The sequence below is a fragment of the Oncorhynchus clarkii genome, chromosome 2 (genome assembly GCF_045791955.1).
Source record: "Oncorhynchus clarkii lewisi isolate Uvic-CL-2024 chromosome 2, UVic_Ocla_1.0, whole genome shotgun sequence".
Taxonomy (NCBI): domain Eukaryota; kingdom Metazoa; phylum Chordata; class Actinopteri; order Salmoniformes; family Salmonidae; genus Oncorhynchus; species Oncorhynchus clarkii.
In genome coordinates this window covers 13,915,980-13,942,013 of record NC_092148.1, presented here as the reverse complement: position 1 = coordinate 13,942,013, position 26,034 = coordinate 13,915,980, and the positions used below count along the sequence as shown (strand labels likewise).

Sequence of the window (26,034 nt, the reverse complement as noted above, 5' to 3'; positions counted from 1 at the left end):
TCCGTTAACGCTTATCTGGCTCCAAAGTGGCCACAAGACACAACAAGTGCTGCAAGATTTGGAGAGCTGGGAAGCTACCGTAAATACACAAGTAGCTGTTTTTCTGTGCCCAGTAGGCTACGAACAGTTCCATAAGACCTCTTAGAGTCCTAGTTCACGATTTGGGGAGGTGTTATCAGGAACATTTCCACTTGTGAATGTCATTTTATGGTCACACCATAGGCAACAAGATTTTCCCACTTGGCTCGATTTTATTTTGTTACAAAATACACACATACAATTTTACACACTATTCCATTGTGTGAAACTATAACGTAAACCATAACCTACAGGCCTATCAGGACAGTGTTGACAAAGACAACAAAAAAACTACAAAATAGACTAAACTAAAAGATGGAATGCCATTTTCAAAACTGCAGCAGACATCTTGTTGGTGCTTAGATATAAAGGTAAAAAATACACACAATATGTGAAAATACAACAGTGTATATTTTACATATCATAATTGTTGGTTATATAATAATACTAATGTTTTGGCTACATTTAAAAAAGAGTCACTACTCAAAACACTCACTATGATACAATACTCTGGTTGTTCTTACACAAAACATATTTTATTTTAAAGCTGTTTTTAAAGAAGTCTCTGCTCCTAAACACCTCCATCCTCTCAACATCTCTTATCCATCTCTCCGTCTATCACTCGGTCATCAGACTACTAGAGGTGGAACCCCCCAGCTCTCTCCCTGCTTCGCTCAGACTCTGCCCGTCTATGTTGACCTGTGTGTCCAGCGACGCCATGCCCAGGGCGTCCCACCCCACCGAGATGGTGTCGCCAGCCCTCTCTTTCTTTCCCAACTCCACCATGGGCATGGCCTTGGGGTTGCTCCTCCCTCGCCAGCTGTGGCAGTAGGAGAGGCTGCCTTTGGGGGCTGAGGAGAGAAAGAGGAGAAGAGAGAGAGAGAGAAAGAAAATGTGTGAGAGAGAGAGTTATCAGTCATTCTGCACCTGTCCAGTCCACACCTGTAGCTATGAAAGACTCCTTACTGTCAGAGTAGCTCCCTGCTCTTCCCTGCATTCTCCTCCTCTCCCCGTTCTGTCTCCCAAACAGTATGTCGTACACGTCCTCTCTGAACTCCTTGTTCATGATCTGGTAGATGAAAGGGTTAATCATGCAGTGAGACTTGGCAAACATTGCTGGTATCAGAGACACCATAGGTGGCAGGCAGGACACCGGCCGGTTGCTCCCTGTCTCCGACTCCCCCTCCTGGCCTGGGGCTGAACTGCGCGTGGAAGCAGCAGACAGACTGTGGCCTAAGCCAGAATAGGAGTATGGATCTGGGTTGGTCACGTCCCGCAAGGATTCTCCAGGGTCGTAGTAGACACTTCCGTAGTTGCTTCCGTAGTTTTCCGTGGAGGTCCAATTGACGAGACCCATAATGTTGGGGATGTTTGGGAAGGCTGAGGCCATCCCGGTGGATCCTCCAGTCCCCATGGAGGGGCCTCCTCCCTGCATGGCCTCCCCGGCCCAATGCTCATCCTTGGGGGCCAAGGCAGAGTAGAGGGAGACAATGGCATAGGGAGTCCAGGATAAGAGGAAGGTGGAGCACACCACAGCTGCTATCTGGGACAGACAGACAATAGATGAAACAACAGAAAGATATAATGTGCTGTCTGTACTTACACACTTGTTACAATGTTAATACAAAAGTTATTCCCTGGTAGTTTCTCTGCCTGGAATAAAGCAGATGTTACGACATCTTTCATTTCAAGTCAGTAACTAAGCTTCTTCTAACATAGTATGTTTTCCACATACCTTTGTGAGTCTCAGGTCTTTGTTGGTGTGAGTGACAGTTGAGGAGGGAATAGATGCCAGAGCGCGACTAGAACGGTAAACCTACACAGAGAGACATGTCAGTAAACACAAACTTCAACCGTCACTGACCACAAACAAATACACAAGGGCCACGCTCGCTAGACCACCAGTTGGCTACAGCTATTGAGTCCACCATCACGGTAATAGATCATGCTTGCTGGACTGTACTCAGCATGCATTCCATACGTTATAGGGTGCCCCACTCAAAATATGCCAGGACAATTGTTTGATTGACAATCAATGAGTTACATGGCATGCTGTTTTCTGAGTTGAGTTCCCTGGACTCTCCCCTACTGAATCAGCCATTTTGTGCCAGCTGGGTGCAGTTTCTCTCACCGTCAGCAGAATGGTCATGTAGGAGGCGACGATGGTCAGTGTGGGGAGAAAGAAGCACATGATCAGGATCAGCAAGATGTAGGCCCTGTCGATCAAAGATGACCTCATCCCCCACCTCAAAGAAAAGAGGAAGAAGAAGATGTATATTTATACATACTTTTATAACCTCGTACCCAGGCTGAATTGCTGCTGCTGGATGAGAGGAATGCTTTTATAACTGCAGACATTCTCTCTCTCTCTCGCACACACACACACACACACACACACACACACACACACACACACACACACACACACACACACACACACACACACACACACACACACACACACACACACACACACACACACACCAAAACAGTGTCTAAAAGGAGAGAGTCAGGAGTACCAGTTGATGGTGCAGCTGGTCCCAAAGGGTTCTGGTCCGTAGCTGCCGAAGCCAAAAACAGGCAGGGAGGCCCAGAATAGAGAGTAGAACCACACCAGCCCTATGGACATGGACATGTGACGTCTCTCGATCCACTGACCTGGTAGAGAGAGATGGAGGAATGTTATTCTTTTATTTCACCATTATTTATTCTCATTGGGTAAGATCTATTTGTTGAGACACACCTGATTGTCCAGCATGTACTATATTATAAACAGACACATAGGAGAGGGATATGAATAAAGTGAAGCACGTTGTTTGATTGACCAGTAATTAGTAAATAAGAAGTAGGATTGATCCAAAGGCTCCAGATGTATGATGTGTGTAATGAATACATGTATATTTCCTTTATTTTAACAGGGAGTCTCATTGAAACTAAGGCATCTGTTGCAAGTGAGCCCTGAAAATGGTTGCTAGTAGTTTAAATGGTTGTGTGTGATATTTACGGGTTTCCATTTCTTTATGTAGTGTTGCATGTTGGTAGCCCAGACATTAACCCTGCTTGACGATTACCCTTCCCTTCCTTTAAAAAAAGAACAAATTCTTATTTTCAAAGACGGCCTAGGAACAGTGGGTTAACTGCCTTGTTCAGGGGCAGAACGACAGATTTTTACCTTGTCAGCTCCGGGATTCAATCTTGCAACCTTTTGGTTACTAGTCCAGCACTCTAACCACTAGGCCACCTTCCCTTTCCCATAGCTACCTGCGTGACTACCCCTAACCAGCAATACAATAACATCATTGCTGCCTAGTGTCTACGCAACCGGAAAGTCATCTCCAGGTCAACAAGATCAAGCTGGAGTCTGGACCAATTCAAAATATCAAAAACTGCTCTTACAATAGTGCCCCCAATTATCTCTACAACGTGGGTTTGAAGAAAGAGTCGGACATACAGACAAACAGATTAGAAACTACACTACATGACCAAAGGTATGTGGACACCTGCTCGTCCAACATCTCATTCCAAAATCATGGGCATTGGTATTGGTATTTCAGGTATTTTATTAGGATCCCCATTAGCTGTTGCAAAAGCAGCAGCTACTCTCCCTGTGGTCCACATAAAACATGAAACATAATACAGAAGGACATAATACAGAACATCAATGGACAATAACAGCTCAAGAACAGAACTACATACATTTTTTTAAAAGGCACACGTAGCCTACATGTCAATAACATACACACAAACTATCTAGGTCAAATAGGGGAGAGGCGTGGTGCCGTGAGGTGTTGCTTTATCTGCTTTTTGAAACCAGGTTTGCTGTTTATTTGAGCAATATGAGATGGAAGGCAGTTCCAAAGCAACAAGGGCTCTATATAATATTGTACACTTTCTTGAATTTGTTCTGGATTTGGGGTCTGTGAAAAGACCCCTTGGTGGCTTGTCTGATGGGATAAGTGTGTGTGTCAGAGCTGTGTGTAAATTGACAATGCAAACAGTTTGGGATTTTCAACACATAAATGTTTCTTATAAAGTGAAGTGATGCAGCCAGTCTCTCCTCAACTCTTAGCCAAGAGAGACTGGCATCGTATGTATATCAGCCCTCTGATTACAATGAAGAGCTAGACGTGCCGCTCTGTTCTGCTGCAGCTTAAATAGGTCTTCACTTGCAGCACTGGAGCACACGACAAATATGGAGTTGGAGTTGAATAATATGGAATTGGTCCCCTTTTGCTGCTATAACAGCCTCCACTCTTCTGGGAAGGCTTTCCACTAGATGTAGTAACATTGCTGCAGGGCCTTGCTTCCATTCAGCCACAATAGCATTAGTAAGGTCTGGCACTGATGTTGGGAGATTAGGCCTGGCTCGCAGTCGGCGTTTCCAATTCATCCCAAAGGTGTTCCATAGGGTTGAGGTCAGGGCTCTGTGCAGGCCAGTCATGTTCTTCCACACCGATCTCAACAAACCATTTCTGTATGGACCTCACTTTGTGCATGGTGGCATTGTCATGCTGAAACAGGAAAGGGCTGCCACAAAGTTGGAAGCACAGAATCGTCTAGAATATCATTGTATGCTGTAGCATTAAGATTTCCCTTCAGTGGAACTAAGGGACCTAGCCAGAACCATGAAAAAAAACAACCTGACCATTATTCCTCCTTCACCCAACATTACAGTTGGCACTATGCATTCGGGCAGGTAGCGTTCTCCTGACATCCACCAAACCAAGATTAGTTCGTCGGACTGCCAGATGGTGAAGCGTTTACACTGCTCCAGAGTCCAATGGCAGCAAGCTTTACTCCACAAACAGTTATTGCGCTGACTTTGCTTCCAGAGGCAGTTTGGAACTCGGTAGTGTGTTTTGCAACAGAGGACAGACAATTTTTACAAGCGACATGCTTCAGCACTTGGCGATCCCGTTCTGTGAGCTTGTGTGGCCAACGACTTCACACTTCACTTCCACTTCACAATAACAGCACTTACAATTGACCTGGTCAGCTCTAGCAGGGTAGAAATTTGATGAACTGACTTGTTGGAAAGGTGGCATCTTATGACGGGGCCACATTGAAAGTCACTGAGCTCTTCAGTAAGGCCATTCTCCTGCTTATGTTTGTCAATGGTTGTGTGCTCAATTTTATACACCTATCAGCAACAGGTGAGGATAAAATAGCCAAATCCACTAATTTGAAGGGGTGTCCACATAATTTTGTATATATAGTGTATGTTTAGATTAGGTCATTGAATGCAGAGGTTCTGTTCAAAATCAATTATCTGACATGCTAAGTATAAAGGGCATATTCAAAGCAAGGGCCTTATTTATGCTCTGACCCACTGACGAAAGCCTCAGGGAAAACCAGGAAGTCAATGAGGCCACTAAAAGGGGTCAGGGGTCAACAACATCCTTTTGTGTCACCCCTTTTGGTTCTCTCAATTGAGTATCAGACATGTATTTCATGTAATGAAATGTTTGAAGAAATATCAGATAAGGATGAAGGATAAATGTAGCCTACGGAAGCTAAATGTTTTTGGGATTCAACAACACTTTATCATTGTCTTCCCAAGGGAAAATCTGTAAGAAATGTATCAAATGAAGAATATAATAAGTATGTACACACATGAGTCAAAAAGAAATGGAGGGAATCCCACTGACCGTATCTGAAGCTGCAGATCTTGAGGCAGCGGTCCAGAGAGATGAGACAGGTGGTGATGAGGGAGCCGATCCCAAAAACAAAGCCCTGCAACCCGTACCACAGGCACCCTGCTTCCCCAAACACCCAGCCATGGGACACACTGGTGGACCAGAGGAGGAGTTAATGACCTGATAATGATCATTGGTCATTGGAACACTAAGCACTTTGTCTGATTCATGGGATGTGAGTGTAAACTGTCAATTGATCTGGATAAAAGACATCTGCATCATATCATTTTGTCTAGTTTGATATTCATACTATCAGTATGAGGGATTGAAGATTGGTTGACAGGAATTGCTCACCTGGAAATTATGAGGCATGGCGCCCCCAAGAGGCTGTATCCAAAATCACAGATGGCCAGGTTAATAGTCATGAGTTCTGGTGGTCTGAGTTTCTTCTTCTTTCTACAGTAAACCAACAGCACTATGCCATTCCCAACCACTGACACTACACCTGGAGAAGAAGAGAGGAGAGAAGGAAGAGAGGAGCAGGGAGATAGGAGGTTTGAAGCGACGGGGAGAGAGAGAAAGATAGAAGTATAGAGACAGACCAGCTCACTGTCTGCTCTTGGGTATAATAAGGGTCTGTAAACCATCTGTCATTTAATATTTCAACCGCTGCTACCTTCCTGACCCCCTCAACCCACTATGCGGCTTTGGAAGCATCGGTGAACCAATCCAAAGTGAATAAATGCTCTAGCTGAATCGACATGGTTGCTTGCTGGCTGGCTGGCCAGTGGGGTGCAGGGTGCTGTTCATAGCCTCATTTGATTTGTTGTGTAGGTAATTATTGGGAGCAACAGGTATGGAATGTTCCATGCTGTGATTCCTCATGTGTATCCTCTCCTCTCTTCTTTCCTCTCTCCTTTCCTCTCACCTTTCCTCTCTCCTCTCTCATTTCCTCTCTCATCTCTCTATGTATCCTCTGTCCTTTATGTATCCTCTGTCCTTACCTTTCTCTGTCCTCTTTCGTTTCCTCTCTCTATGTATCCTCTCTCCTCTGTCCTCTGTCCTCTCTCCTCTCTATGTATCCTCTCCTCTCTGGTGTGACCCTGGGGTTGCTATGCTAATACACTTTGTATTCAGTCTGTCTCCACAGCTCCGTAATGGAAACAGTCATAGAGAGTTAGATCACTGACTGACTTGATCAGAAAGGTTGATCCTGATGGATGACAGATCTGTGTTGAAACAAAGTAAACCCATTCAGCCATCTGCGTGGGCTCTGGATTCCGATGATTAAGATGTGAAAAGCTGTTGCCCAGCTTATATATCAAAACCCTTTCAGTCCTCTGGGATCAAATTAGATTTTGTTCATATTGTTTTTAAGTCTTGATTTATTTGAACAGAATTTCACCCCCATAAATATACCTTAAGCCAAGCCTAATACTTCTACACTGTACAGATTATGTTCTGATTATTTTACCAGTGAGTTACTCAGGAGAAATACCAACCACTCTGACACTAACTGACACCAACACTGAATCTCCCGTCTGTGATGAGGAGAGATGCCTAATTTCAAATCAACCAACAACCCTGCGCCTCTATGCCCAAGTCTCTAGACACTTGTATAGATCTGAAATTATTTGATGTAGTATGGTAATATCTCACGCTTTGAGGATTTTTCACCATATTTTTCATAGTACAAGTAGTGTAAAATCCAGTCCTTTCAAATCTCTATCAGTGGTTAGAGGGTATAGGGGTATAATGGCTAGGGGTGAATGTGTTGTAGGCAGATGGTAGATTTGACTCACCTGTGAGGATGAGGAAGATGGCAACTCCCAGGTCAGTGCTGGGGGAGAGGTGAGAAAGGAAGGCAGGAGGGATGGAGGATGGGACAGAGCCCCTCCACGAGCCATTTCCTCCCAGAGACATCAACTGGTGGAGAAAATAAGACAGAGAGATTTTACTGTAAAGCCCAGTAGATAGAAGAGGTCAAAAGAGAGAGGAGGAGAGTAACGTACTGAGACAAGAGAACGTGCTAGAAAGTGGACGGTAAGAGGATTTAACCCCTAGACATGCACAGAAAAACAGAGTGAGAGTTAGAGATGTTAAATTCCCTATAGTATTAGCTAACGCAGATATAGACAGAGAAAGAGAGAAAAAGAGAGACAGCAATGGTGGGGTAGTTATATATTGATGGAGAGAGCAAAAAAGAGAAGAGGAGAGAGGAGAAGGGAGAGGAGAGGGGAAAGGGTAGAGGAGAGCAGAGAGGGTAGCGGAGAGGAGAGGGGAGACAGGGGGTGAGCCAGTGTATTACAGCCAGAAATGTGTAAAAGTAAGAAGTGCACAATCAGGGGAAAAGTGGAGAATTGGAAAAGCAGGAAGAGAAAAAGAGAGACAGCCAATTGAAAAACACACAACTATTATCACAGAATCAAACTCACTGTTCAGTTCAAAGCTGAAAGGAGATCACTCACACACACACACTAATGAGAAATCAACAGGTGACACACACACCAAGAGGAGCATTCTTACTCACCTTCCTCTTCGTCGGTCAACCTGCCCCTCTCTACCTCTCTTTTTTACTTCCTATCTCACTCTTTTGTTCAGTCTGTCTGTGTTGTGAGTTAAGCTCTTTTTTAAATCTTAAGCCTCTGTCAATTTTTGTGCTCTATTTCTGAGAAGAGTAAATCAACTTGCTGTCGACAATCTGGCGGAGAAATGATCAGTGAGTGTGTGGTCCGAAAAGGCACACAGAGGGAAAATAAATGGAAGGATCTGAGCCTTTTTGACCTCCCTCTCTCTCCCTCTCTCTCCCTCTCTCATCAATCTCTTTCTCTCTCTTCTATGCTCTCACCCTCTTCCTCTCTCTCTCTTCCATGCTCTCTTTCTCTCTCTCTCTGTATCTCTGTCACTCTTTATCTCTCTATCCATTGTTTAAACTGAATGCCGGGCGAAGAGATATCACCAATTGTGATATAATAACATGAGTACACATGTAACTGACTCATAATTTGTATGTGTCTAACAATGAGAGCAACAACACCCAGGAGACATAAGTCTTCTCTTCAATAAGATGACTGCCTTGTCTGAGCATGACGTGAGAGAGATAGACACTGGGATGTTGAAATAAATACATAGCTTACTGGCTACAAACTGAACTACAACATTAACCTGATCTTCAATCCTGCTCTTATGGGGCTTAAAGTCAACCTACACACAAGTCTGACTTGAAAGGTTACAATATACTGTGTATGTTTAGAGGTTTAGCTTTACGATCGGAGGATGCCTTGGTGTGTAGCAGTAGGTGTTCAGCCATCAACATGTTCTCTCTCCTGTTGACTCACACCTTCGTCCAGGAAGTCATGCTGTGTGTTACTGTCACTAGAAGAACATGTGACAGCATTTTCACTCATTAAAGCTAACAGACACTAATTCATTACTTATACTTGATTAAGTGGTTCATTTGAAAAACGAATGACTTATGATTGTCAATTAGTATGATGGAAACCCAGTGTTCTCTAAGCACCAAGTCAACTATAGTGAAGTAAAGTGAAAACATGAAAACCTCCCTACATTCTCTATAGGCACCACAATCCACCTAAAGCACCTGATACACACACTGTCAAGTTGACTGCAATCACGCTGTTCATTAAGCCTCCTGCAGCCCCCATAGGACCATCATGCTGTGAAACCCCTAGTCTAGAGGTTGTTGGTCTCAGAAAAGTAAAAGCCCAGTAGAGTTGGCTTACCTCTCTTCCCTTGTCAATACCATCGATTGGGAATATTTTATGAAGGCCAATTGCGTAATCATAATGGTCGGCCATTGTCAACTTTAGTTAGTCATGCCAGAACACCCTTGGCTTAACAAATGGAGCAGGTATTGAACTGAACTGGGGGGAGGGGGGGGGGGGTGTAGAGAGAAATAATGATTCATCTCAGGAAGGGGGAGAGAAAAATAAGAGAATTTAACACTGATGGAAAAGGAAACTGTGCAGAAAGGGTTTGATTGGACACAATGTCTTTATTTATACCTTTTGGATCCTGTGTATTGCTACGTATTACACTGTTGGAGCTGGAAACAAGAATGTCGCTGCACCTGCAATAACATCTGCAAATCTGTGTACACGACCAATAAACGTTTGAGTCGAGTAGAGAGAACTGGCAGAGGAAGTGACGCGATCATAGAACTGAAATTAAAGTGTCTGGGTTGTGTTTGAAATCCTGGTTCTGTCAAATGCACAGATTCTTACAAGAGTAAACGGATCAGATATATGCTAGCATCAGAGTGAGAACATTCAGATAGATGTTTTAGTTTACAGAGCAACCTCATTGTATAGATACTGTACCTAAACTACTCCTATGTACCCAGGGTCAGGAACAATTCTGTTGTATAGTGTTTCCATTGTGTAGGAGTGATCGATCACGTCAGGTTCCTTAGCTTAATAGAAATAACGAAGGAATTATTTAAGAGTTTGTCCTTTCCCATTATCAACATTTATATACTAAATAATTTTCCTTTTGTCCCATCAAGTGAAAAACAGGAAGCCATATTTACTCACAGAGGACTTTTATTCCGCTTCTGAATGAAGCAGGTTCAGTGCAACAAACAGAGAAAATGTCTTCACACCCAGATTCCATCTCACCTTTCACAAGACCAGAACAGGGGCTTACAATACAAAAATAAATTAGTTGTGATTGTTAGTTATTTGTTTCATGCGGGTAACTTTCTCATGGCAAGGGCGATAGTCCAATCGAATGGGAAATATGTGGTCACATGACGTAGCGCAGTAGCGTTTGGTTGGTTGCTTTACTCCTTGGTGGCCATGTGAGCCATCAGGTCAATGACGCGGTTGCTGTAGCCAAACTCATTGTCATACCTGGGGAGAGAGGAGAGACACGGTCAGGTTTCTTCACTCACCAAGAATGTGTAGGTGTGTTCGCGTGTATATTTGCAGAGGATGAATGCGTACCATGTGACCAGCTTGACGAAGTGGTCGTTCAGAGCAATGCCAGCGCCGGCATCAAAGATGGAGGAGTGGGTGTCGCCGTTGAAGTCTGAAGAGACAACCTGTTGCTCCGTGTAGCCGAGAATTCCCTTCATGGGTCCATCGGCGGCAGCCTTGACAACCTTCTTGATGGCGTCGTAGCTGGCCTGTGGTTCAAGCAAACAAGAGGTGGGTTGTTAAATTGTTCCATTGTTGCTAAATTTACAATGCTAACTAATCATGTATCAATTAAGGCATTGTCTTGTCTACTCAACAATGGGCTTTACTGCAATCTTTATTTAAAGAGGTGGTCACTGTGTCTAATAACTGGTCCTAGGACAGTGTCATCTTTTTGATTGTATTGGCAGGTAAGGTACACCATAGAGACACAGACATGTGTATTGGCAGTTTGGTAAGGCAGGGGGAGGGGCTACTCACAGGCTTCTCCAGACGGACGGTCAGGTCCACCACTGAGACGTTGGGGGTGGGGACACGGAAGGCCATGCCAGTGATCTTGCTGTGAGGAAGAAGAGGGGGTGACAGCAGCATAAGGTCAAAGTTAAACTTACTCCTCTACAGTTTGATATACAGACATAATAAATGACTGGTTCTTAGACATATGTCTGTTTCATTGCTATACATTTTACTGTTGACTGAAAACTGTATTAATGGCTGACTAGTGTTATAAATGTGTTACTGGTCTAGATAGAGGTTGTGTCACAAGTGAATGTACAGCTGTATCATAGTGTTTTACTGGTGTCTAGTTAGAGGTTGTGAACTTCTGATACTAGTATTATAATTGTCTTGTTTTACTGGTTGTTATTAGTTATTTAGAGGTTGTGGTACTGACCCGTTCAGCTCTGGGATGACCTTGCCGACAGCCTTGGCTGCTCCGGTGGAGGCAGGGATGATGTTCTGGCTGGCACCGCGTCCATCCCTCCACAGCTTTCCAGAAGGACCATCAACAGTCTTCTGGGTGGCGGTGACGGCGTGAACGGTGCTCTGAGAGAGAGATGTTAAGGGAAGGGAGATGAGAGAGGTGTGATCCACATTAAGGAGGTACAGAAGTGGTAGTGGGGGACGGCTGGATAAGAAAAACAGAGATGGTGTGTTGGTGATCTTAAAAACAGTCCATCCCTTGTTCTGTACTGTTAGTGTTTTGTGTCGGTGTGAAACCTGTCGTTATGTCAGATTATGCCCTCTCTAGGGGATTGTTCCCAGGTGTTGCGTTTTAATCCGTACCATCAGACCCTCAATGATGTGGTAGTTATCGTGGATGACCTTGGCCAGGGGAGCCAGGCAGTTGGTTGTGCATGACGCATTGCTGTGGAGAGAGACGTGCTAAATTATAGTCTGAACCGCAACAGAATAGCCAGGCGCTGCATATAGTAGCTGTTAAGTGGAGGGAGTGTGTGTTGAGTCGGAGGGAAGAGGGACTCACCTGACAACCTTGAGGGAGTTCTCGTACTTCTCGTGGTTGACGCCCATGACGAACATGGGTGCATCAGCGCTGGGAGCAGAGATGACAACCCTCTTGGCACCTCCCTTCAGATGGGTCTGGAGGAGGAGGAGGAGGGAGAGATGTTAGAGTCCATTATTACATTTTTTTTTGTAGCCTGGTTAAATATGGTTGCCTAGTTATTGTATGTATTCAACATAATGCACCACATGCAGGTTAAGCCTGATGGGTAAAGTCATGTTATAAAGGAGTCATTTCTGTTCTAATGATATTCCCATATCATACAGTTCTGGATGCTGTGTCTACTGATGGGGATACTTACAGAGGCCTTCTCAATGGTGGTGAAAACACCTGTTGACTCAACTACATAGGTGGCACCAGCATCTCCCCACTTGATGTTAGCTGGGTCTTTCCTGAGAACGAGGAGGTTCAGGGTTATGTTATGAGGAAGCAGAGCACCATAGACTAATAGACTATCATTTATATTGTTATGGATTCCACAAGGGGGCGCCATTCCATAAGGCCACAAGAGACTTCAGGTCTCTCCTGCATATTCTATGCAGATTTGTATGAATTTTTTTCGATGTGGAAAAAAAAAAGTGAATTATTTGTTACTAAATGAATGAACTCACTCGTGGAACACAGTGATTTTGTGTCCATCGATGACCAGCTTGCCACCCTCAGCCTTGACCTCACCGTGGAAACGTCCGTGGGTGGAGTCATACTTGAACATGTAGACCTGAAGAGGGAGGAGGAAGTGAGTCTCTTGGCCTATTGTTAATATATCCTAAGTTATGACAGGACCTTGGTTTGTTCATTGAGGGTGTCAGGGTGACAGCAACGTTCAAAGGTTTTGAAGTTAATGAAACCACTTAATAAGCAAAATAATTCACTAAGTCTTAAAACCTTAATTCTTTATACATGTCAGGGATCAGTACATTTTTCTACTGATTCAGTGGGCTAGAAGTCCCTGGTCCATTGTAGGCTTTAGGCTGCTCACCATGTAGTCCAGGTCGATGAAGGGGTCGTTGATGGCCACAATCTCAACTCCCTTCTTGGAGTGGAATGCAGCACGGGTCACCAGACGCCCGATACGGCCGAATCTGGGGGACAAGACGATTCATTCCATTAATCATTGATGTCACACCCAGTCCTCAACAATACTACGGAATTTCATAAACATCTCGCTATTGAAAAACAAATGAAGTTGGGGGACTACCACATCGGTCTCCTGTATTCTAATGTAACAGCTAGTGCCTTAGTAGGGAGCCATGTTTCAAAGGTCGCAAATAGAAATGCCATGTATACAACTGAACTGACATTTCTGTTCCACAACATTCAGGTAGCACCTGAAGCAAAAGACTAAAGACTGGATATAAAGAGCTTTCAGAGAAATCTCAAATGAACATGTGGTGACCTCAAAATACTGTATTTCCAGAGAAAGAGGACAGGGTTCAGGGGGTTTTGTATCATAGCCAGCAGAGTGAACAGGACCGAGGCTTTACTCTCTGTGGAGTAAAGTCCTGTCTGCCCCTCATGTGGTAATCCTCCCCCATGAAGTGATTGGCCTGTTTGATTAGTAGTTACTTTTTAACTAGAAAAATCAGGTTCACAGACAGGCTCTAATACACACTGTCCTGCGAGAGGTGGAGGGGAGGCGAAGAGGAGGATAGAAGGGGAACTGCAGATCCCCCTCACATATGTGAGTAGTGAGGCCAAAGACACATTTTCAACTGTAGACTGGACAATAAAAAACTGTTCTATTCAACTAAGCACAAGGTGATCACTTGTCTACTAGTGAAAACATCACAGAGAACAAGAGACCAGTTCCTGCTCTTTAGTCGCTGAGCTAGTTTAGAGTAAGACAGCTATTAAAATGTTTTGATGGTTCAGAATGTCAACAAGACACTACTGTACCCCTGACCTTTCCTCCAAAGGGTGCCTGGCTAAAAAAAGACTGGCACAAGAGGATACAGAGAGGAGGGTCATGTAAGCCAAGCTCCTCTCAGGGCTCGTCTGAATACCACACACATCATCGGGGATGACTTGCGCATCATATGAAACTTGTGTGTTTCTCGCAAACAGAGGGCGGGTCTTTTCGAAGGGGCATCAGTACTCCATGTGTGAGGTTACCAGGGTACAGCCATTAGTAAGGAATGATGTAATGAAATCTTGATTGTATTCATTCCTATATTTTTGTTTTCATTAATTGATATTAGCGAGATTGCCATTTCAAATAGATATCTGGTTTAAAAGCGTAAGCTCTGCACTAGGTCAAGCCAGAGTAGGACCCTGTGTGTGTAGGGGTGATAAATTGTTAGATTGTGTGTGTTGTGTTAAGGGGTTAAATGAAAATGTATCTTACCCATTGACACCTACTTTCACCATTTTGCCTGAGTTGGTCTAGTCCTCTGTGGGGGGGACAAAGAGAGACATTAGCTATTAAAACACACATTGACCATCCATTATGATTTCTGGGGATTTCCATACTTTATGGCATAGAACTTTGCCACTGAGTTATAGCTTTAAGGTAAGCAGAGGCATAGAGAACATAGCATAAGAGAGTAATAGAGTATGCCATGGGTTCCCTAGAATAGATAACTTATCTGAACAGTATCTACACATTAAATGTCTGCAACTCATAGTAAGTTTATGCAAAGAAGAAAAGTTGCATTTAAAAGCAAAATGTTTTAAACTGGAATAAAATGTGTGATAGTCTATTTAAGCAACAGTTATGAACTTTGAAAGTCTAACTAAACTTTGCGTCACGGATTCAGAGTTCAATCAAGGCAGATTGAAGTGACTTTAACAAGAGGTTTGAATAGGCTTTTCTAAAGCAACAAAAAATAAATAAAAAGCTATAGACATCAAGTAGTTGGAGCTGCATCTCATCAACTATGACATTAAATAAATGGTCACGCATGAAACAAGTCTTAGAATAAACCAAACAATCGAAAGGTTGTCAGTTTTTGGCTTGACAATCTCCCTAATCTTGTTGCAATCTAGGCCCATATTATCCCCAGCCATTTAATGTAGTTAAATATCCTAATGTATTCGTTGGTTGGTCATTTACCGTTTGTGAGATGCCTCAATCCTGTCTTACGACTTTCGGGTGTGAGTGGGGACTGGCAGAGCTGGGCTACCTATTTATTTCCACCCTGTATGGACACGCCCCTTTGTGTGCTACGGGCTCTAAACCCCGCCCCTTTCAGAATGTCAAGGTCCTAAGGAAGTTGTGACGAGTCAGCCTATTATAAATTTAGTGTATGTAGCCTAACAATAAAGCTGTATTAGCAATAGTATGAAAACATTAATTGGGTCTTGTTGTGTTCACCCTGTTTTATTTTAACTAGGCAAGTCAGTTAAGAACAATTTCTTATTTACAATGACAGTCTACTGTGAAACAGTGGGTTAACTGCCTTGTTCAGGGGCAGAATGACACATTTTTACCTTGTCAGCTTGGGGATTTGATCCAGCAACCTTACGGTTACTAGCCCAACACTTTAACCACTAGGCTACCTGAATCCCCTTTCCTAATCTTTAAACTAAAACTGGCCTAAAGTAGCATTGATTTCGTGGGTTCTAGTGAATAGTGTAGGCCTGAATATTGAGTGCTTTCACTTAGATTTATTTTGCTTTCAGGGAAGTTCATCAGACTCTCTGTATCTGTCTGAATATATGGCCCTCTTATTTCACTCAAGGCCGCCACGTTCAACCAATAGATTTTATTAACACTGAATGTTTTTTTAGTATGTCTTTTTTAACCTTCCCATAACCTTAATTCTGAAGCATAGGAACAGACGATGAAACACTACACAGATATAATAAGTCCTTGGATGGCCAAATGATATAATAGAGGGTATGTTCCTGTGTGACCTTCTCACTAGATAGGGAGAGCCAGACAGCGAGAGCAAACGGGGATCAAATCACTTTCCTCCACAGTGTGACATTTACAGTCCAAAGACCATGACCCTTCACTTTCAACCTCTCCTCTCTCCTCTCCTTCTCTCCTCTCCTTCCCTGCCTGGGGTGTGAGGAGGGCTGTGTGGACCTATGGCCATGCCCTGGTCAGGTCAGTCTATATAGTCTGAACACACCACATTTTGCACATTCTCATGCCTGAAGCCAAGACACCGTTCTCACAGAAGTAACTTGTGTGTTTTTGTCTGTCTACTCAAGTGACTGTGTCTAAGGAGTTGAGTTCTATCTATGTCAGAGTAACCGAATGGCAAGTCTTGTTATAACACAAGACGGGGTCTGTGGATCTGGTTTTGTACAGTTGGTGTCTCAAAAACATTCTGAATAAGAACACCCAATCATTTTAGTTCTCTAAATGAAACTACCCCGCCAGCCTTGTCTTATGTACAGAAATCCAGTCTGTCTGGCCATGGTAGGGACAAGTATATATGTACAGAAATCCAGTCTGTCTGGCCATGGTAGGGACAAGTATATATGTACAGAAATCCAGTCTGTCTGGCCGTGGTAGGGACAAGTATATATATGTACAGAAATCCAGTCTGTCTGGCCGTGGTAGGGACAAGTATATATGTACAGAAATCCAGTCTGTCTGGCTGTGGTAGGGACAAGTATATATGTACAGAAATCCAGTCTGTCTGGCTGTGGTAGGGACAAGTATATATGTAGCCCTGTGTCATGTGGCAACTTTCCCTAATTTGAAAGCCTTATCTTTTGATTTAACATGAAACAGCCCACCTTGTATATTCCAGTGTACCACCCTCCTAAACCTAAACCTAATAGTTGGTTCATTGCAGAATTCCCTGACCTCTGTCTTTGGTTATGTCTAAATATGGCAGGGTTATTCTTGGAGATCTAAACATTCATGTGTTTAGCCCAAATAATGCACTAGCTAGGGAGTTTTGAACCTGTTAGGAACCTTTAACGTTGTGCTACATGCCACAGGGCCGACACACATTCAAGGCCATACTGTTGATCTGGTGCTGTCCTATGGTCCGAATATTGATTACTTGGAAACTATTGATGTGTGTCTCTGACAATCTCAGTGTTGTTTTTAAAATGCTTCCTCCTACTCCTCCTAAAAATGTGTTTGTTGCCACTCGCTTTCACATCATTATCTCCACAACTCCTAGTAAGTTCCTCTACCAATGCCTTCTGATCCTCTACTACTCCTGTTATTTGTCGTCACAACGATGATTTTCTGGAAAGCTGTGATATATGTGAGGCCACTTTAGACTCAGTGGCACCAGTTAAAACCAGAAATAAAGTGCCGGCCAGCGTCTCACCACGATTAAACGACCACACATCTACTTTCAAAAGTGAACTTGGAAAGGCTGAACGTAAATGGAAGGCCTGTAAACTTCAGGTATTCTATGAGATAATGAAGGAGCTGATGAGAAATTATATTGTTGCTGGTTAAAGATGCAAGAGCGAACTACTTCTCTACCCTGATCTCTGAGAACTCCCACAACTTTAGAACATTTTAGATCCCAGATTGACAGTAGCTGACTCCATACCAGCATTGCTGGCCAGGAGTCACTTGAGGCAACTACTCTGAGACTGTCTACTGCTTCCTTTTTCTCCTTTGGGCAAATATCCTTTGAGTGCCTCCTTGATACTGTAGGTCACATGAAGACCTCCTCCCTCCTCTTGGACATGATCCCTACTAGATCACGCCTACTGTTGGGTTGGCCCTTACATCCTGCCTATTGTAAGTAGCTCCCTGACCTCTGGCTCCTTTTCAGCCTATTTTAAAACTGATCTGGTCCAACCTCTCCTTAAAGAGCCCAATCTAGAACCCTCCTCACTGAGTAATTATAGACTTATCTCTAAACTTTTTCTCCAAGATTTTTGAAAAAGTGGTTGGTGGCTTGAGTATGAACAACTTATTTGAAAAATTCAGTCTGGCTTCCGCTCACTTCACAGCACGGAAGATGATTTATTAAAAGTAAGTAATGACTTTCTGTTGGCTGCCGATCCTGGCAAATGCTCTACCCTAGTTCTTTTGGATCTCAGTGCCGTGTTTGATACTATTGATCATAATATTCTTGTCACGCTGCTGTAGAAGTGGATGGGAATCTCCGGCATTGCCCTCGATTGGTTCAGGTCATATTTATGTAACAGATATTTCTCAGTGAACATAGGTGGTTCAGTATCGTCCTCAGCACCTATTCACTATGGTGTCCCTCAGGGGTCAATTCTGGGATCAAACACATTCAGTGACTTTGGTCCATTTATGATTACCTATTATTTTTAAAGCAATGAGTGTGCAATAACAATTACAAAATGAAAGGACACATCTATAGTTAATTTTAAAAATGAGGAATACCATTACTGCCTATGTGGTCGCTGGTTTGAATCACCAAGCCGACTACTATAGGGGAAAAAAGTCGACGTGGCCTTGAGCAAGGCACTTAAACCTAATAATGTCTGATCCCTGGCCGTGAACAAAAAAAAAAAAAAAAATATATATATATATATATATATATATATATATATATATAATTCACATGTGTATGAAACACACGTGTACATGTGTGAAATAGTACAAATGTAAACACCCAAGTAATTACTATTATTGAAAAATATAATCTGGTTTTCAATCATTTCTTCTGATCATAAATGTCCCATTAGGTCAATAAAGACTTGTTGGAACCAGGGAGGGGCGTCGGGGATCTTCTCTTTCTGCTCTCTATAGGAATATAAAACAACCAACTAGTAGAGTCTGAACCCGTAGGCCTTTGGCCCATATGCCTCTACAAGCAAAACACACAACAACTTGTACCTAAATATCACAGTGAAGGAAATAACACAGAACTAGCGCAACATGTTCTCCAACACAGCTCGACATGCCATGACACATGAACATCATGTTCAACAGCACAATGGCAGTCATGCCACCCAGCACTAATATTTTTGTCACAGGTGTTGTGATTTAGGGTGGTGACGAGCCAATGACCTGGGCATAGTTGAACTACCACGACCCCATGTGAACACGCACTGCTCTTGGCCTCCGCTGCACAGCTTAATGTCAGAGAGGTGAAGTAAAGGTCGTTCTATAAATAGAATCAGACCGGTCCTCGGTGGATGGTATACACTGGTGATACTGTGTACTGTACTTGACCCTGCTTAATATCACACCACATGATCACACAGTCATCATAGGTCATACTGTAGTCCATGGTAGGCTCATATAATGGCCAACTTCTCCCTTAATTTAGGTTTTTCATGTAGGCCTACAGATTTCTGTAAGAAAACGTTTAATTTGTGTCTGATAATTCACTGTTCAGTTGGTTAGTTATGTTCAGATTTGTGTAGTGCTTTTGAGAAAATCAGAGGAAGCCAAAAGTAGTTTTGAATACTAAAGAGGAGCCACGGACCCAAATCTAGAGAGTACGAGAAGACTACTGCTGTAGGCTATGTGTCAGTATACAGTGCCCTCTGTAATTATTGGGACAGTGAAGCATTTTGTTCTTATTTTCTTGGATTTGAAATCAAACAATGACTGAGATTAAAGTGCAGACTGTCAGCTTTAATTTGAGGGTTTCATCCGTTTAGAAATTGCAGCACTTTTGTACATAGTCCTCCCCAGTTTTGGGGAGCAAAAGTCTTGGGACAGATAATGTGTATTAAAGTAATACCAAGATAATTGTGCTTCTGTAATTTTATTACTCATCGTGATTCACGATTCATTCAGGATTATCCGTAATCATGGTAGCATCCACATTAATGTAGAAGTGTTTAGAGACATATTCTATTCTTATTTACAATAAAAGTGAATCCAAAATGACACAATACAATATTTATCATTTGTTTCTATTGGGCACAAAATAATCTGAAACTCAACCAAAACAAACCGCAAATGCATCCAACAAGGTTGTAGAGTCACAAGCATTGGTGCTATGAATGAGACCAAATACCAAACGTTTACTGCTTTAATAGAGCAACCCTACAACCCTGGTGTTGCCAGCACTGTCCATGCTCCGACTAACTTGAGTTATCTGAAAATGTCTTCAGATTTGACCTCTGGTAAAACATGCATCAGAAAGGTGTACACCTGGGTTCATATGCTGCTGAATTATCATCAGTCTCATAATGTCCATTAACAGAGTCCAGCACTAAGTCTGGAGTCTGGAATGCACTTCGGTTTGGACCTTGCAACATGACAGACTAATTCAGACTGACCTCTTGTGGTTTACTTTAGGGACTGCATCCAGACTTTTAACCTGAGTTAACCTCTTCTGTGACAAACACACAAATGACTCTAGAGCCCCCAATCTCAACTCTGGACCTCGAAGCCAGTTCCATTGCATTTTTGAATTGTCCCCCTAATCAGGGACTGGTTTAGATCTGGGGCACCAGGTGTGTGCAATTAATTACCAGGTAGAACAGAAAACCAGCAGGCTCCAGCCCTCTTAGGGTCAGAGTTGAGTACCCCTGCTCTAGAGACTCTCAGTATCCATCTCCCAACCTCTAATGCACTCTATTGACCCTGGTGAAATGCCCTCTTTCCCCAACCCAGAACTGACCCTGGTGAAATGCCCTCTTTCCCCAACCCAGAACTGACCCTGGTGAAATGCCCTCTTTCCCCAACCCAGAACTGATCCTGGTGAAATGCCCTCTTTCCCCAACCCAGAACTGACCCTGGTGAAATGCCCTCTTTCCCCAACCCAGAACTGACCCTGGTGAAATGCCCTCTTTCCCCAACCCAGAACTGACCCTGGTGAAATGCCCTCTTTCTCCAACCCAGAACTGACCCTGGTGAAATGCCCTCTTTCCCCAACCCATAACTGACCCTGGTGAAATGCCCTCTTTCCCCAACCCAGAACTGACCCTGGTGAAATGCCCTCTTTCTCCAAACCCAGAACTGACCCTGGTGAAATGCCCTCTTTCCCCAACCCAGAACTGACCCTGGTGAAATGCCCTCTTTCCCCAACCCAGAACTGTATTTAAAGAGAGATGATGTTCTGTTTGGGAAGTACTTGTCATATAGACAAGAGTTAACTCCCTTCTATAAGTGAGATACTAACGACATAGTAAATTCAGTGGTAGCTTGATTAGCGTAGGTCCAAGCCCTAATTGGTCCTCCCACACAACCCCACCATTTAATGCAGGCATTTCATTTAGCTCTGAGGAAGACATGTACCTTCTCTCTCTCCCTCAGCTGCCTGTGGCAGATTTAATAAAAACGACCATGGAAACAGAGGTATAAATATCTGCTGTGAGAAATTGAACCTTCAAATTGAATGGAAATGCATGAATATGTAGATGACGCATGCCAATGTGAAATGAACACATGGAGGAGTGGAGTGGAGGCCACTGGAAGATGTCAGGACTTTAATAGAACAACACTCAATACAACGTGGTTCAGTGTACATGTATTAATGCCAAATGTCTAATCAATAGCAGAGAGAAGAAACATTGGACTTGAATTATATTATTATATTTATTTCCATTAAACATGCCATAACTATTCCTGCAGGATTAACAAGAACAATATTAGTCAAGAAAGACAACACTTTTAAATACTTAGTTTTAAATAAAGTGCAGGTTTACTGTCAAAACAACACTCAGAGACTTAAAATAGAATAACATCTTGATGTAAACATAACTTTGATACTTTCAAGATTCAAATGAATAGATGTACAATATAAGTACAGCTAACCCCTTCCAACAGCCAGGAGACATACAGAGTAACTTTCTTTAAGCTCGATGGAACCACATTAGCAATACAGCAAGTACACTACAGCTACGCTACATGTAGACCTCCTTTGTACTCACATTAACATCCTTGTATTCACCACATGTGTGTAAATGACTGTGTGCTGTGTAGCAGCCTACTGTGTGTTCGTCCTCATATCCCCTGTGGGGCGTCAGTCCCTTCCTCTCTCTCCACTAGCAGCCCAGTCCACTCATTGACCCGATCCTGTCCAGTTTGAGCCCGAAGCATCCTCGGTTCCACCCCCTCCTCGACCGGTCCGTCACAGCTCTTTTCTGATTGGCCAGGGTCCCCTTCAGGAGGCGGAGCCAGGTGCTGTCGCCCTGTGCTGGTATGTCAGCCCATTTGGGGTACTCAGCGACTTTGACCCCGGAAGTAAAAGCAGAGGAGGGCTCCTCGGGTTGGCTGCTCACCAGGTTCTCCAGGTCATCCAGGGTCAGGTCGTTGTAGCGATCCAGAAACTGCTCAACAAACTAGGCAGGAACAACAAATATGATGTTACTATTACTACCCAGAAAAGTCACGAGCTCCGTAAAAAAGTTATTGATGATCCATCTCTGCCCTCAATCCAAATATACCCTCTACTCCCCATCTCACCACAGCTACCCCTACACTCCCCCTCCTTCTCCATCCCCCCTCTGTCCCACTCTCCCTAGCTACCCCTACACTCCCTCCTTCTCCATCCCACTCTCCCCCTCCATCCCACTCTCCCCAGCTACCCCTACACTCCCCCTCCTTCTCCATCCCCCCTCTGTCCCACTCTCCCTAGCTACCCCTACACTCCCCCTCCTTCTCCATCCCCATCTCCCCTCTGTCCCACTCTCCCCTCCTTCTCCATCTCCCCTCTGTCCCACTCTCCCCCTCCTTCTCTATCCCCATCTCCCGTCTGTCCCACTCTCCCCTACACTCCCCCTCCTTCTCCATCCCCCCTCTGTCCCACTCTCCCCTACACTCCCCCCTCTGTCCCACTCTCCCCTACACTCCCCCTCCTTCTCCATCCCCCTCTGTCCCACTCTCCCCTACACTCCCCCTCCTTCTCATCCCCCTCTGTCCCACTTTCCCCTACACTCCCCCTCCCCCCTCTGTCCTACACTCCCCCTCCTTCTCCATCCCCCTCTGTCCCACTCTCCCCTCCTTCTCCATCCCCCTCTGTCCCACTCTCCCCTACACTCCTTCTCCATCCCCCCTCTGTCCCACTCTCCCCTACACTCCACCTCCTTCTCCCCTCTGTCCCACTCTCCCCCTCCCCTCTGTCCCACTCCCCCTCCATCTCCCCTCTGTCCCACTCCCCCTCCATCTCCCCTCTGTCCCACTCTCCCCCTCCTCCCCTCTGTCCCACTCTCCCCTACACTCCCCCTCCTTCTCCCCTCTGTCCCACTCTCCCCTACACTCTCCCTCCTTCTGCCATCTGTCCCACTCCCCTACACTCCATCTCCCCTCTGTCCCACTCTCCCCCTCCTTCTCCCCTCTGTCCCGCTCTCCCCTACACTCCCCCTCCTTCTCCCCTCTGTCCCACTCTCCCCCTCCATCTCCCCTATACTCCCCCTCCATCTCCCCTCTGTCCCACTCTCCCCCTCCATCTCCCCTCTGTCCCACTCTCCTCCTCCTTCTCTCCTCTGTCCCACTCTCCCCTACACTCCCCCTCCCCTCTGTCCCACTCTCCCCCTCCCCTCTGTCCCACTCTCCCCTATACTCCCCCTCCATCTCCATCTCCCCTCTGTCCCACTCTCCTCCTCCTTCTCTCCTCTGTCCCACTCTCCCCTACACTCCCCTACACTCCCCCTCCCCTCTGTCCCAATCTCCCCTACACTCCCCCTCCTTCTCCATCCCCCCTCTCCCCTACACTCCCCCTCCATCTCTCCTCTCCCCCTCCTTCTCTATCTCCCCTCTGTCCCACTCTCCCCTACACTCCCCCTCCTTACCTGGATGGCATCAGGTGAGGGGTGCAGAGTGCGCCCCTCTGTGTGCCCCAGGGGTGTTATCAGGAGCAGAGCAGCACAGAGCAGAGCTGGGTACAGCATGGCAGCAGTGAGTAGAGGGAGGGCAGGAACAGTAATGCAGGAGACTGGCTGGACACGACTACACTGACACTGCAATGACAACAGGATTCTGTAAAAACAGAGGAATTCATATTAATATGCCAATATAGATAATACAGTGACTATTGATACAACTATAATACATGTCTAAAACCATACAGAGAAATGTTTATGACTACACATCACACAGAGCAATGACCACCACCACGACTCTACTGACCATAAAGGTACATCCATGATCATGCTTTATAATCACATTTAATACTCTGATGTTAATAATCAAATACATGAGAAATTGCCTTGTACACACAATATACTGCTGTATGAAAATCTGAGACGAGGTAGAAATTGTGACATTATGTCTGTGAGATGAGTAGTAATTTTCATTGAATATCTTACAAAACATCAGATCTACAAATGAGCCCCTGATTCCTCTATAACAAATCAGTACATTATACTTCCTGGTTCTTCAAGATCAAATAGACATGGATGCATTTAAGTGTTTACTCAGGAATAATAATTACTGCATGATAATAACGTACTAAATAAAATAAAACACTCATTGTATACAATGAAATATGCAGCAAAACCTACTTTTTGGTACAAATTCCATTTTCCTCTGTATCTAATCAACCTGAAAGTACAGGTGCATAACCTCTCACCCTTTCGCTAAACGAACAAATAAAGAATGCATGAAACAACTCACACTCTGTCTTCTTCTCTTGTCTCTGATGCTGTGGGTCACTGTGTGCTCTCACAGGCTGGCTGCATCTCTTTCTCTCAGTCTTTCCCTCTCTATCAGCTACCTCTCACTGTTTGGCACCTGCTGAAAGCATCACTCTCACGCTTTGCCCCTCCTTTTCTCCTCGTCCCTCTCTCTCAGTGATGTTATTGAAAGGATGTGTTTGCCTCTTGCGTTTGTGTTCGCTTGGCAGTGGTTTAATGTTAGTGTATCAGCTGGGATGATGCGGTGGGTTTATACCGGCAAATATCCTCCCTCCGGCCCCCTCCATCTCCCCTCCCCTACTTCATCACTGGGATGATGTCATGGCAGTAGGAGTGTTTGTCATCACCAAGGTGACTAGAGGTTGCCAGTGGCCACACATCTCCCCTGCTTGGAACACAATGATGTCACGGGAGGACACCTGTCAGGGTCAAAGGGCAAACAGAAACATGACAAGAGCGCCCAACGGATACAGTGGCTGGGTAGGACCAATTTTTGAAACTGGACCTACAGTGGAGGTCGTCCTCCATCGGTCTGGTAACCCCACCACCCCATCAGTAGGTGTGTACAGTGGGGAGAACAAGTATTTGATACACTGCAGATTTTCCTACTTACAAAGCATGTAGAGGTCTGTAATTTTTATCATAGGTACACTTCAACTGTGAGAGACGGAATCTAAAACAAAAATCCAGAAAATCATGCATGATTAAGTAATTAATTTGCATTTTATTGCATGACATAAGTATTTGAAAAAAAGCAGAACTTAATATTTGGTACAGAAACCTTTGTTTGCAATTACAGAGATCATGTTTCCCGTAGTTCTTGACCAGGTTTGCACACACTGCAGCAGGGATTTTGGCCAACTCCTCCATACAGACCTTCTCCAGATCCTTCAGGTTTCGGGGCTGTCGCTGGGCAATACGGACTTTCAGCTCCCTCCAAAGATGTTCTATTGGGTTCAGGTCTGGAGACTGGCTAGGCCACTCCAGGACCTTGAGATGCTTCTTACGGAGCCACTCCTTAGCTGCTCTGGCTGTGCGTTTCGGGTCGTTGTCATGCTGGAAGACCCAGCCACGACCCATCTTCAATGCTCTTACTGAGGGAAGGAGGTTGTTGGCCAAGATCTCGTGATACATGGCCCCATCCATCCTCCCCTCAATACGGTACAGTCGTCCTGTCCCCTTTGCTTCACGGTTGGAATGATGTTCTTGGCAAACTTCAGACGGGCCTGGACATGCACTGGCTTGAGCAGGGGGACCTTGTGTGCGCTGCAGGATTTTTATCCATGACGGCGTAGTGTGTTACTAATGGTTTTCTTTGAGACTGTGGTCCCAGCTCTCTTCGGGTCATTGACCAGGTCCTGCCGTGTAGTTCTGGGCTGATCCCTCACCTTCCTCATGATCATTGATGCCCCACGAGGTGAGA

At 44.5% G+C, this 26,034-nt stretch overlaps 3 protein-coding genes across 3 annotated transcripts; all 3 read right to left on the bottom strand.

Annotated features, from left to right (window-relative positions):
• Nucleotides 1-547: 547 nt before the first annotated feature.
• On the bottom strand, nt 548-8,446 carry LOC139379640 (opsin Rh1-like). The gene is made up of 9 exons (XM_071122453.1): nt 8,245-8,446; nt 7,517-7,640; nt 6,069-6,219; nt 5,727-5,866; nt 2,598-2,736; nt 2,210-2,324; nt 1,814-1,894; nt 1,045-1,621; nt 548-929 (listed from the first exon to the last, which is right to left on the bottom strand). Exons 2-9 carry the CDS (start codon nt 7,635-7,637, stop codon nt 697-699), a joined length of 1,557 nt encoding a protein of 518 aa, XP_070978554.1. The 5' UTR covers nt 7,638-7,640; nt 8,245-8,446; the 3' UTR covers nt 548-696.
• Nucleotides 8,447-10,258: 1,812 nt separating this feature from the next.
• Nucleotides 10,259-15,376, bottom strand: LOC139422287 (glyceraldehyde-3-phosphate dehydrogenase-like). The gene is made up of 11 exons (XM_071173479.1): nt 15,226-15,376; nt 14,518-14,563; nt 13,153-13,255; nt 12,785-12,891; nt 12,475-12,565; nt 12,135-12,250; nt 11,936-12,017; nt 11,544-11,695; nt 11,132-11,210; nt 10,679-10,860; nt 10,259-10,585 (listed from the first exon to the last, which is right to left on the bottom strand). Exons 2-11 carry the CDS (start codon nt 14,538-14,540, stop codon nt 10,516-10,518), a joined length of 1,005 nt encoding a protein of 334 aa, XP_071029580.1. The 5' UTR covers nt 14,541-14,563; nt 15,226-15,376; the 3' UTR covers nt 10,259-10,515.
• A 6,225-nt stretch (nt 15,377-21,601) lies between these two features.
• Nucleotides 21,602-24,714, bottom strand: LOC139379634 (C-type natriuretic peptide 1-like). The gene is made up of 3 exons (XM_071122442.1): nt 24,592-24,714; nt 23,769-23,955; nt 21,602-22,319 (listed from the first exon to the last, which is right to left on the bottom strand). Exons 2-3 carry the CDS (start codon nt 23,865-23,867, stop codon nt 22,023-22,025), a joined length of 396 nt encoding a protein of 131 aa, XP_070978543.1. The 5' UTR covers nt 23,868-23,955; nt 24,592-24,714; the 3' UTR covers nt 21,602-22,022.
• Nucleotides 24,715-26,034: the final 1,320 nt, after the last annotated feature.

Coding starts and splice junctions, on each gene's coding strand:
- LOC139379640 (XM_071122453.1), bottom strand. CDS start 7,637: ATGTCTCTGGGAGGAAATGGCTCGTGGAGGGGCTCTGTCCCATCCTCC. Junction 6,220..7,516: donor CATCTTCCTCATCCTCACAG/GTGAGTCAAATC, acceptor CTTCTTCTCCAG/GTGTAGTGTCAGTGGTTGGG. Junction 5,867..6,068: donor CCATGCCTCATAATTTCCAG/GTGAGCAATTCC, acceptor CTGGTCCACCAG/TGTGTCCCATGGCTGGGTGT.
- LOC139422287 (XM_071173479.1), bottom strand. CDS start 14,540: ATGGTGAAAGTAGGTGTCAATGG. Junction 13,256..14,517: donor GTGAAAGTAGGTGTCAATGG/GTAAGATACATT, acceptor CTTGTCCCCCAG/ATTCGGCCGTATCGGGCGTC. Junction 12,566..12,784: donor AAAATCACTGTGTTCCACGA/GTGAGTTCATTC, acceptor CCTCGTTCTCAG/GAAAGACCCAGCTAACATCA.
- LOC139379634 (XM_071122442.1), bottom strand. CDS start 23,867: ATGCTGTACCCAGCTCTGCTCTGTGCTGCTCTGCTCCTGATAACACCC. Junction 22,320..23,768: donor CCTCACCTGATGCCATCCAG/GTAAGGAGGGGG, acceptor GTTCCTGCCTAG/TTTGTTGAGCAGTTTCTGGA.